At 45.4% G+C, this 12,790-nt stretch overlaps 1 protein-coding gene across 2 annotated transcripts in view; it reads left to right on the top strand.

The window, feature by feature from the left end:
• The window catches only part of napepld (N-acyl phosphatidylethanolamine phospholipase D), a 21,858-nt gene continuing 9,068 nt past the window's right edge, over positions 1–12,790 (top strand). Inside the window, exon 1 of one of the 2 annotated variants that reach the window (XM_061714567.1) lies at positions 1–231. In XM_061714567.1, the coding sequence (XP_061570551.1) occupies positions 89–231 (143 nt within the window). In that variant the 5' untranslated portion in view covers positions 1–88. Of the gene's footprint in view, positions 232–12,163; positions 12,414–12,790 lie in introns of those variants that run through there. The other variant, XM_061714569.1, reaches the window with a different exon arrangement.

The raw sequence follows: 12,790 nt of genomic DNA on the forward strand, positions 1-12,790 counted from the left end.
GTTTAAAGAGTTGTACATGTGTTCAGTTCAACTTTTTATACTTTGTTAAATACAAATACAATGTGCTGCTAAGACACAAAGAAAAATAATGAAAAATGCGTTGCTCAAATCAATGCAACCGTTATGTCTTCATAGATGCAAGTTTAATCAGGATAGACCGCGACCAAAATGTTTTAGTGTCCTGGGATTTAACTCTGTCCAGGTGACTTTGATCAAGTGGACGAACTCAAGGTAAGTTACTCATAACTCTAACTCTTACGTTATGCCCATGTGTTTCACAGTTACTTTAATTAATTGTCATGTCTTCAGACGCAGCTATGTATTCATTTTGTCAGTTAAAGGTGATCCTGCAGCCAAAACAAACGAACACTCACAACACGTTTTTAACTCGTGCTTACGTTTTACAACATGATAAAAAGTGTTGGTGCCATTAGGAAAGACGATACTCAACACATTTCACTTACTTGACAGCCAGTGTTGTGCATGAACGAGTTCAAATGAACGGGTTAAAGGAGACCTATTATGGCATTTAATGTATATTTCAAACAGGCCTTGAATCTCTTAAAAACAATCTAAAGCTTGTTTTTCTACATAAAACAGAAATTCAGGCTGTGGGCCATGTCTCTAGTTTTACCGCTTCTAACCTCATTATCTGAGGGATTCTGAGGGGAGGGGAGGCTATGATAATGAGGCTCTGTGCTGATTGGCTGCCTGAATGACGTGTAGCAGGGGAGGGAACAAAGGCCGCGTTCAGACTGCCAGCCAATATCCGTTTTTTAGCCCATCCAGATTGAAACTGGATGACTCTTTTGAAGTCTGAACAGTCCCAAACCACATGAGATCCGATTTTTGCAAACCAGGTCGAAACCACCTCCGGGAGGTAGTTTCATATCGCATTCATATCGCATTTGGGCAGATGCGTCTCAGTCTGAACAGCTCCAAACACTCAGATCGGATATGACTGTCCCAGACGCTCCAAACCACCCGCCCATTTCCAGTTGTGGAGCTACTCATCCTTTCGCAGAGAGCATGTACATCTGATGTCACGTCAAAAACTATTATTTGTAGTTTAAGTGTTGCAAATTCACATTACAAATCATGTTTTTAATAGCAAAAAAAAGACCATTTCCACGTACGGTGCGGGTCGCAGCCTTCAGTCGCGCTGTGAGCATGAACCTGCAGCCCGTCAGCTCATCAGGAGGAGTGGAGCGGGGCTGCCAGTTGTTCATTGCTGGTTTGTTTTGTTAACTCTGAGCTTTGTTGGTTGGTTTGTTAGTTTGCTGGTGGTTTTGTTCTGAACACTTTTCTCTGTTTCTCATTTTGCTGGGACGTCGGGTCCCTCTGCCGAGACACAACTTTTGCGGTATGCGTTCATTGTTATGTCTAAAAATGATGCGCAGTGCCCACCCAATCAGAAACGGTACAGATATTTTGGGATTTTTTTATATATATATAAAAAATAAAATTATAAAAAAATAAATGATCCCCTAACCTTTGATCGGGTGGGCAGGACGCACGTTTGGGTGGACACAGCCCACCCCTGCCCATAACCAGCCTCGAGTTCCAGTAACAGAGGTCCGACGGGAGGATTAGAGTGAGATGGGGCAGTCTCAAACGATTTAAAATATTGCACAGTGTATGCCCAGCTTTACAGGTATGGAACAGCATGTGAGCTGGCTCCATATTGTTATTGTTTTTGATGTCGCAATTACATGACTTCACACAATACACGCGCTGGGTGACGCCTCCGCTCCGACGTCGCTACGGCAACCCGTCAGATCAGTCAATGATGTGGCCCAGTCTGAACAGAGCCAGATCCGATATGGACACTTGCTAAAAACAATGTGGACAGTCAGCCCTGAAAATCGGATATGAGAAGGAATCAGATATGAATCAGATTTGCCTGCAGTCTGAACGAAAAGCCTAAAGCCCAAAGCCTCTCTCTGGGGAGAAGAGCAGCCGGCTGAGTTCACAAAGCCTGTCCCATGCGAGGGAGCTTCGGCGACAAAATCAATTCCATTGCTTTATTTTTTTTGTATTGGACTGTCCTAACTGGCCGCGAGTTTAACGGTTTCAGTGTGGACAGAGAGCGTCCGATGTCACGCAGCTCGACGCGATAGTCGGACGCTCTCATGCAGTTATGACACAGTGTGGGATCTTAAGCCTGAATTACGGTTCTGCGTTAAATCGACGCGTACCCTACGCCGTAGGCTCTGCGTTGGTGTAACGCGGAACCATAAATCAGCCTTTAGTTCCCTGAAGAGGGAACGGGTCACCTGGTCTTCACACTAATTCACACAGGAAGATTTAATTGAATTCTGAACAGGTACACCACAGTTATTTACTCCGATTCCTCATCATTTCATTTCTTATGTTACAAGACAAATGAATCATGTTAACTGTAAAGAAATCACAACACTGAATTTTCACAAATGGCAACTTTAATGTTAAAAAAATGAAAGAACATAAGTTGTATATAAATAACATGTATGCACTATTGCTGGCTCAAGGAAGAACCGTGTATTTCTTCTGAAGGTGTCGTTGAACAGCTTCAGCTGCATTGCTTGGAAGATCTGAAACCATAAACAGAAGAAAAATGTATTACTAATAGAGCTCCGTGTTACCTAACGAGTGAGTGGCTCCGTTAGGGAACACTGGAGCCACCGGGGCCTCACCGGTCCGGTCCGGTGAGGAGCCCCGGTGCTCCGGAGCTAAGCTAAATACTTAGCACATGCAAAGATCATACTTGTAGACAAATATAAATAACATTAAAAAATAACGTCACTTACCGCTGACTCGTGTGCAGTTGCCGGGTCCGTACTGTGGGCACTGATCCTTTTATGAGGGTAAATGTCGATGCAAAAACTGTCCCCTCGCTGTGGAAACAGTCACCGCTTCCAAACAATGATGGACGCTCCGGCCGGCGGAGTTAGTTGTGGGCGTGGTTTCAGCAGTGGAGGCCGACCTATGGAAATCTGCTCCTGTCGTGACTCACGACGGAAGCAGATTCTGAACGGCTCATAGAAGTTACATGACACTGGAAGATTCAGCCGGGCGGGGTGTACAGACCCTGCAGAATTTTGTGGCATTTCATCTTTTCTGTGTTGGCAGGGTGAGGGGAGACTACTTTATATATGTTAAAACAAGAAAAAACTTGTTTTTCATAATAGGTCCCCTTTAATTGAACACGTTAATTTCTGTGAGAACTTTGTACTGAACGCAACATATTTGCAAATAAAGAACTTGAAGAGAGAGAAAATATCTGCGAGTTCTTGACAGTGTTGGGACTAACACGTTATTTAGTAACGCGTTACAGTAACGCCTAGTTTTGCGGTAACTAATACTCTAACGCATTACTTTTTAAATTCAGTAACGCAATTACCGTTACCAAACGGTGCGTTACTCCGTTATTTCTGGCTACAGTGAAGCTTTTTTTCCATGCACGCGGAGACCAGAGGAAACGTAGTGTGTGTTTATTCAAAAACATGACGGTCATGGCGAGACAAGAGAAGGAAAGTTTCGCAACGTGGAGATATTGTCATTACAGTAATCCCTGGTTTTTTGCAGGGGTGACGTTCCAAAAAGAACCCGTGATAAGTGAAATTATTTTTACAATTATTATAGAAGGCTTTAAATTGCGGAGATCATCACGTATTCCACTGCTCTTCTGAGCCGCTGCATCCCGACTCTGTAGCGTCTTTTTCTCCTAAAACCCGCGGTGCAGGAGTGTTTTTGAGAGAGAAGAAAATAGTTATGGGTCATTGTTGTCGCACTTTTTTCTTCTTCTAAACCGACACTATGGATTATATCTGAGACTGTAATGAACGATTCATCAAAGGCTCCCGTTCTTGAGCTGCTCGCTGAAGCTCATTGGCCGTTCTCAGCTTGTTGTTGAGCAACCAACGTTATTGATACATGTGGGTATGAGTATTATAGACACAATACACATGCATGAGATGAAATGACAACCTAAATTGGTTTTGTCGGTTTCTTTAGCATCTTTTCACTTTCTGTTTTCAAAGCTATCATTATTATTATTATTATCGTTATCCATCCATCTTCTTCCGCTTATCCGTTCCCGGGTCGCAGGGGCAGCAGCCTCAGCAGGGATGCCCAGACTTCCTTCACCCCAGACACTTCCTCCAGCTCCTCTGAGGGGAGTCCGAGGCGTTCCCAGGCCAGCCGAGAGACATAGTCTCTCCAGCGTGTCCTGGGTCTTCCCGGGGGTCTCCTCCCGGAGGGACCTGCCTGGAACACCTCCCTAGGAAGGAGGGACATGCCTGGAACACCTCCCTAGGGAGGAGGGACATGCCTGGAACACCTCCCTAGGGAGGCGTCCAGGAGGATCTGGTACAGATGCCCAAGCCACCTCAGCTGACTCCTCTCAATGTGAAGGAGCAGCGGCTCGACTCCGAGCTCCTCCCGGGTGACCGAACTCCTCACCCTATCTCTAAGGGAGCGTCCAGCCACCCTGCGGAGGAAACTCATCTTGGCCGCTTGTATCTGCGATCTCGTCCTTTCGGTCACTACCCAAAGTTCATGACCATAGGTGAGGGTAGGTGCGTAGATTGACCGGTAAATCGAGAGCTTCGCCTTTTGACTCAGCTCCTTCTTCCCCACGACGGTCCAGTACACCGACCGCACTTGAACTCCTCCACCTGAGGCAGGACTTCTCCACCCACCCGGAGAAGGCACGCCACCCTTTCCCGGTGGAGAACCATGGCCTCGGTTTTGGAGGTGCTGATTCTCATCCCTGCCGCGCCGCACTCGGCCTCAAACCGCCCCAGCGCATGCTGAAGGTCCCGGTCCGATGAAGCCAACAGGACATCGTCATCTGTAAAAAGCAGAGATGAAATCCTGAGGTTCCCAAACCGGATCCCCTCCGGCCCCTGGCTGCGCGTAGAGATCCTGTCCATAAAAATTATGAACAGGACCGGTGACAAAGGGCAGCCCTGCCGGAGTCCAACATGCACCGGGAACAAGTCTGACTTACTGCCGGCAATGCGAACCAGACTCCTGCTCCGATCATATAGAGACCGGACAGCCCTTAATAGAGGGCCCCGGACTCCATATTCACTGATGGCGCTTTTGCACTAGTCCCGCCTCTGCCCGGCTCGGCTCGGTGCAGCCCCATCTTGCATGTTTGCACTAGGGGCTGAGACGGGTAGAGCCGCTCCAAGCCGATACTATTTCTGTAACCATTCTGGCGAGGTTCTTTGCGGGCTGAGCCGGGACTATTTCTGACGTCACCACCCTCCGCGCCCCTGATTGGTCGGGGGGCCGTCAGACGTTTGAATCAGGAAGCGGGAGTCAGCGCGAGAGCGACCCGCGGCTCGCAGCGATTTTATTATAAAGCGCAAAACGTCTGTTTGGTGATCCAACTCTGAGGTGCAGATGTTCATAAACCTGGTGGCTGAGGAAAAAATTAAAAAGGGATGTAGACGGGCTGTTTTACCCCCAGCCGCTCGCGGCTCCAGCTGATTTCTCATCAGCGCCGACATGAACAAAGCGGTTGCGCAATCGAGTAGGTCACAGCAGCTTCACCCCAACCTGCCCACTTCTCACCGGGCTGTGGAAAAACAAACTGGTAGAGGCGTGACGAGCCGAGTCAGGCCGAGTAAGTACTAGTGGAAAAGTGCCATGAGCGCCCCCCACAGAATGGCACGAGGGACACGGTCAAATGCCTTCTCCAGATCCACAAAACACATGTAGACTGGTTGGGCAAATTCGCATGCACCCTCGAGCACCCTGCGGAGGGTATAGAGCTGGTCCAGTGTTTCACGAACGGGACGAAAACCGCATTGTTCCTCCTGAATCCGAGGTTCAACTATCGGCCGTAATCTCTTCTCCAGTACCCTGGCGTAGACTTTCCCGGGGATGCTGAGAAGTGTGATCCCCCTATAGTTGGAACACACTCTCCGGTCCCCCTTTTTAAACAGAGGGACCACCACCCCGGTTTGCCACTCCAGCGGTACTGTCCCCTTCCTCCATGCAATGTCGCACAGGCGTGTCAACCAAGACAGCCCTACGACATCCAGAGACTTGAGGTACTCAGGGCGAATCTCATCCACCCCCGGTGCCACTGAGGAGCTTATGAACCACCTCAGTGACCTCGGCTTGGGTGATGGATGAGCTCATCTCCGAGTCCACATTCTGCTTCCTCAGTGGAAGGCATGTCAGTTGGATTGAGGAGATCCTCGAAGTATTCCTTCCACCACTAATTATCGTTATTATTATTATTATTATTATTATTATTATTACAGTTATTATTATTTTGTGTAGCCTCATGGGTCCGTGTATCTTTTGGTCATTGGATTTTTCCGTCATGAGTGGGAATCAAAAAACAAAAAACGATTGGTTTATTTGATTTTCCTTTTAAAACAAAAAACAAATATTGAATTACACTGCATTTTTTCTTTGTTTGTGTTAATATGATTTAACAAAGATTCAAAATACGCTTTTATTTTCGTTTTCTATTTCATATAAGAAAAATGAAATCCCTAGTCAACAGGAAGGAAAAAACGAACCAAAAACAACCGTTTATTCATATTCGTGCACCGGAAGCTGGCATTTACAACCGAGTGAACTTAGTTCTGGATATTTAACAGGCATTCCTGTGACAATTCTCTCCAGGGGAAGTTTGATTTTAATATTTTATTGGTCGGGTTTACGTGACTTGGAAATGGCTCTGTATGCTGCAGTTCGGGTAACCATGGCAACCATAGCGGCGCTGAAACAACAGATTAAGGATTATTTTTTAAAGATTGATTAAGGACTTGTTCCACAGCGGTTTGACGCACAAACACATTTCCTGCACGTTGCAGCAGATGTGTCTCCTGCAATGCTCAGAAATGAGCGTCAGAAGATTCTGTGCTCGGCATCATCTGAGGAGAAAAAGGCTACGCAGAGCTGGAGAGCGCTTTGATTCATCATGGCCGAATGACCGGCTATCTGTCTTCACTGGGGGTGCATGCTGGAGAAGGTCGGGTTGGAAGAATTAATTTAGTCCCACGCGTGAGGTATCCACGTGATTATCATTATATGTATAAATTGCACTGCAGCACAAACTTTACCTGACGCCGGAATTCATGGTATGGCTGATGGAGCTCTCTCAGGTTCTTCCAACCCGACCTTCTCCAGCATGCACCCCCAGTGAAGACAGATAGCCGGTATTGCGGCTTTCCTGTACTTTTAAGAGCCGCTTGAGAGTTTATTGTTAGGTCCTGTAGCCTATATTTGCATGACGCGCTGCTGACAGAGAAGTAGGCTACGCTGAGTCCGACAGAAGTTTTATGGCGTTTAATGACAAAACTCAGCCACAACGGCCTTCCGACATGCTTAATGGGTTTTAAACGTGTACACTGCAAACGTGATCGGGGTGATCAGTGTTCAGTACAAAGCTGTCAACAAAAATTAGGCTACGGCTCCCTAACAGCCTGTCCTAACTGCATGCGAGCGTCCGACTGTCGCGCCGCAATGCGTGGCATCGGACCCGCTCTGAACGCGTTATCGCCCCCACGGTCTACCACGTTCTTTTGATTGACAGCTGAGACTCGCCTTTTAGAAGGCTGATTTATGGTTCCGCGTTACACCAACGCAGACCTTACAGCGTAGGGTACGCGGCGCGGTCACCGAACGGTGCGCGTCGCCGCGTACCCTACGCCGTAGGTTACGCCGTCGATTTTACGCGGAACCATAAATCAGCCTTTATTCACCCGCCCGTGCGCTCCTGAAAGAAACTCCTAACATTAGCCGACTCCTAAAAGAGTAAAGGGACAAGTAAAAGATGGGTGATTACTTGTAATCTCCCTACGTTTGTACTTTCTAAACAGAAAACAAGCTTATTATTCGGTGGAATAAGTGGGGAAAAAACCGAACAATTAATAACGGCGTGTGATTACGCAATCAAACAGCGAACAGCTGGAGTGACCGGCGTGCGGTGCAAACATGTCAGCATGTCAGATCATTACTGGGATGTGGGGAAAAAGCAGAGGACACGATCAATCCGGCAGGATCCGGGACAAATTAAGCCCTAATAAGATTAAGATAAGATTCTTATTATCTTATTATCTTATCAGAACCTTCCAGCCTGGCGATCTCCCTCCAGCAGCTGCCACTTTATTGAAGTTCTTGTATTGAAATGACTGTTTCCTACAGCGCTTTACACTTTTTTTTCAACTTTCAACCGGCTTTCAACGCGAGCGACGGGAAGAAAATAGAAGCAGGGCGTGCGACAAAAGTCCAGCTCAAAACGACGCCGCGTCGCTCGCAACCAGTATAGACAGTGCAATAAAAAATAAAGCAATGGAACTGTTTTTGACGCTGACTCTCGCTCGCGTCGCATGCAGTGTGTATATTTGCAATATACTGTGGACATCTGAATAAAAACCTCATAAATAGATTGAATCAAAGCGCTCTCCAGCTCTGCGTAGCCTTTTTCTCCTCAGATCATGCCGAGCACAGAATCTTCTGACGCTCAGTTCTGAGCATTGCAGGAGACACATCTGCTGCAACGTGCAGGAAATGTGTTTGTGCGTCAAACCGCTGTGGAACAAGTCCTTAATCAATCTTTAAAAAATAATCCTTAATCTGTTGTTTCAGCGCCGCTATGGTTGCCATGGTTACCCGAACTGCAGCATACAGAGCCATTTCCAAGTCACGTAAACCCGACCAATAAAATATTAAAATCAAACTTCCCCTGGAGAGAATTGTCACAGGAATGCCTGTTAAATATCCAGAACTAAGTTCACTCGGTTGTAAATGCCAGCTTCCGGTGCACGAATATGAATAAACGGTTGTTTTTGGTTCGTTTTTTGCTTCCTGTTGACTAGGGATTTCATTTTTCTTATATGAAATAGAAAACGAAAATAAAAGCGTATTTTGAATCTTTGTTAAATCATATTAACACAGAAAAAGAAAAAATGCAGTGTATTCAATATTTGTTTTTTGTTTTAAAAGGAAAATCAAATAAACCAATCGTTTTTTGTTTTTTGATTCCCACTCATGACGGAAAAATCCAATGACCAAAAGATACACGGACCCTCATGATACTTCATTTGTTCTTTTTGCATATTCTATTATGTTAAAAGGTGGGCAAGATGGTCCGTGTATCTTTTGGTCATTGGATTTTTCCGTCATGAGTGGGAATCAAAAAACAAAAAACGATTGGTTTATTTGATTTTCCTTTTAAAACAAAAAACAAATATTGAATACACTGCATTTTTTTCTTTTTCTGTGTTAATATGATTTAACAAAGATTCAAAATACGCTTTTATTTTCGTTTTCTATTTCATATAAGAAAAATGAAATCCCTAGTCAACAGGAAGGAAAAAACGAACCAAAAACAACCTTTTATTCATATTCGTGCACCGGAAGCTGGCATTTACAACCGAGTGAACTTAGTTCTGGATATTTAACAGGCATTCCTGTGACAATTCTCTCCAGGGGAAGTTTGATTTTAATATTTTATTGGTCGGGTTTACGTGACTCGGAAATGGCTCTGTATGCTGCAGTTCGGGTAACCATGGCAACCATAGCGGCGCTGAAACAACAGATTAAGGATTATTTTTTAAAGATTGATTAAGGACTTGTTCCACAGCGGTTTGACGCACAAACACATTTCCTGCACGTTGCAGCAGATGTGTCTCCTGCAATGCTCAGAAATGAGCGTCAGAATTCTGTGCTCGGCATCATCTGAGGAGAAAAAGGCTACGCAGAGCTGGAGAGCGCTTTGATTCATCATGGCCGAATGACCGGCTATCTGTCTTCACTGGGGGTGCATGCTGGAGAAGGTCGGGTTGGAAGAATTAATTTAGTCCCACGCGTGAGGTATCCACGTGATTATCATTATATGTATAAATTGCACTGCAGCACAAACTTTACCTGACGCCTGAATTCATGGTATGGCTGATGGAGCTCTCTCAGGTTCTTCCAACCCGACCTTCTCCAGCAAGCACCCCCAGTGAAGACAGAGAGCCGGTATTGCGGCTTTCCTGTACTTTTAAGAGCCGCTTGAGAGTTTATTGTTAGGTCCTGTATATTTGCATGACGCGCTGCTGACAGAGAAGTGGCTACGCTGAGTCCGACAGAAGTTTTATGGCGTTTAATGACAAAACTCAGCCACAACGGCCTTCCGACATGCTTAATGGGTTTTAAACGTGTACACTGCAAACGTGATCGGGGTGATCAGTGATCAAAGCGGTCAACAAAAATTAGGCTACGGCTCCCTAACAGCCTGTCCTAACTGCATGCGAGCGTCCGACTGTTGCGCCGCAATGCGTGGCATCGGACCCGCTCTGAACGCGTTATCGGCCCCACGTTCTACCACGTTCTTTTGATTGACAGCTGAGACTCGCTTTTTAGAAGGCTGATTTATGGTTCCGCGTTACATCAACGCAGACCTTACAGCGTAGGGTACGCGGCGCGGTCACCGAACGGTGCGCGTCGCCGCGTACCCTACGCTGTAGGCTACGCCGTCGATTTTACGCGGAACCATAAATCAGCCTTTATTCACCCGCCCGTGCGCTCCTGAAAGAAACTCCTAACATTAGCCGACTCCTAAAAGAGTAAAGGGACAAGTAAAAGATGGGTGATTACTTGTAATCTCCCTACGTTTGTACTTTCTAAACAGAAAACAAGCTTATTATTCGGTGGAATAAGTGGGGAAAAAACCGAACAATTAATAACGGCGTGTGATTACGCAATCAAACAGCGAACAGCTGGAGTGACCGGCGTGCGGTGCAAACATGTCAGCATGTCAGATCATTACTGGGATGTGGGGAAAAAGCAGAGGACACGATCAATCCGGCAGGATCCGGGACAAATTAAGCCCTAATAAGATTAAGATAAGATTCTTATTATATCTTATTATCTTATCAGAACCTTCCAGCCTGGCGATCTCCCTCCAGCAGCTGCCACTTTATTGAGGTTCTTGTAGCCTATTGAAATGACTGTTTCCTACAGCGCTTACACTTTACACTTTTTTTTCAACTTTCAACCGGTTTTCAACGTGAGCGACGGGAAGAAAATAGAAGCAGGGCGTGCGACCAAAGTCCAGCTCAAAACGACGCCGCGTCGCTCGCAACCAGTATAGACAGTGCAATAAAAAATAAAGCAATGGAACTGTTTTTGACGCTGACTCTCGCTCGCGTCGCATGCAGTGTGTATATTTGCAATATACTGTGGACATCTGAATAAAAACCTCATAAATAGATTGAATCAAAGCGCTCTCCAGCTCTGCGTAGCCTTTTTCTCCTCAGATGATGCCGAGCACAGAATCTTCTGACGCTCATTTCTGAGCATTGCAGGAGACTCATCTGCTGCAACGTGCAGGAAATGTGTTTGTGCGTCAAACCGCTGTGGAACAAGTCCTTAATCAATCTTTAAAAAATAATCATTAATCTGTTGTTTCAGCGCCGCTATGGTTGCCATGGTTACCCGAACTGCAGCATACAGAGCCATTTCCGAGTCACGTAAACCCGACCAATAAAATATTAAAATCAAACTTCCCCTGGAGAGAATTGTCACAGGAATGCCTGTTAAATATCCAGAACTAAGTTCACTCGGTTGTAAATGCCAGCTTCCGGTGCACGAATATGAATAAAAGGTTGTTTTTGGTTCGTTTTTTCCTTCCTGTTGACTAGGGATTTCATTTTTCTTATATGAAATAGAAAACGAAAATAAAAGCGTATTTTGAAACTTTGTTAAATCATATTAACACAAAAAAAGAAAAAATGCAGTGTAATTCAATATTTGTTTTTTGTTTTAAAAGGAAAATCAAATAAACCAATCGTTTTTTGTTTTTTGATTCCCACTCATGATGGAAAAATCCAATGACCAAAAGATACACTGACCCAAGATAAGCTTTATGCTTCAAGCCCAGACCTTTTCGATCAAAATGAAAAATAAATGAAAAAAAAGGATAAGGGGGCGTTTCATTCGTACTTCTCACCTAAAAATATTGAAATGAACTGAATTTAAACTAGTTCAAAGTGAAAATGGTGAACTATGAACGTGAACTGTTCATTTTTAAACTATGTGAACTGAACTTTGAACCAGTTCATGAGAAGTATGAACTTGCACAACACTGTTGACAGCATCGCCGCTTCATTTGTAGTCCTTCATGGACCAATTGTAGTCTTTAGAGGCGGTCACGTGACCAAAGCTTTGTCGTGACGTCAGCGCAGCCGAGCAGCAGAGCAGACATGCTCCGAAACGCCAAGTTAAGCCGCATGTTTCACCTCCGCCGCCTGTTGTTACCACACAACGCCCCGCAGTGATGTAGACCGGTCTGGAGAAAACCTCTGCCAACCGTTATCTGTGGAAAAAAGAAAGAAATGATTCCCAACTAAGTTGTTAAAGCGCACACAACAAACATGTCTCCTCGCTGAGAGAACAGCTCCGTCCTTCCTCAGGTAGGTTTGTGACCTGCTGCAGCCAAACATCTGCGGACACGGGGGCTTTAAATCCGCCTTTCATGCTGCCACAGCTGATTTTTTTTTAAAGCCTCTATTGTAGATGGTGTGCATTATTGCTATCTTTCATGTGCATGTCAGGTAGCAGCTGATTTGGATACTAGTGTTTCTCTTTTAACCCATGCAAGAGCTCACATTTCTGCTAAATTCACCAAAAATACGTGCATAACTCGACCTCAAGCAAAGTAGGAGGTCTGCTTTGTGTTTGTTTCCATGAACACATCAGGAATGATGGCTGGCTGCACAGATCTTTGTCATCCACAGAGCTGCATTGTTTTTCCAGAGTCTGTGAGTAAAGTCCATTCACAATGCTCCAG

The sequence above is a fragment of the Cololabis saira genome, chromosome 23 (assembly GCF_033807715.1).
Source record: "Cololabis saira isolate AMF1-May2022 chromosome 23, fColSai1.1, whole genome shotgun sequence".
Classification (NCBI taxonomy): Eukaryota; Metazoa; Chordata; class Actinopteri; order Beloniformes; family Belonidae; genus Cololabis; species Cololabis saira.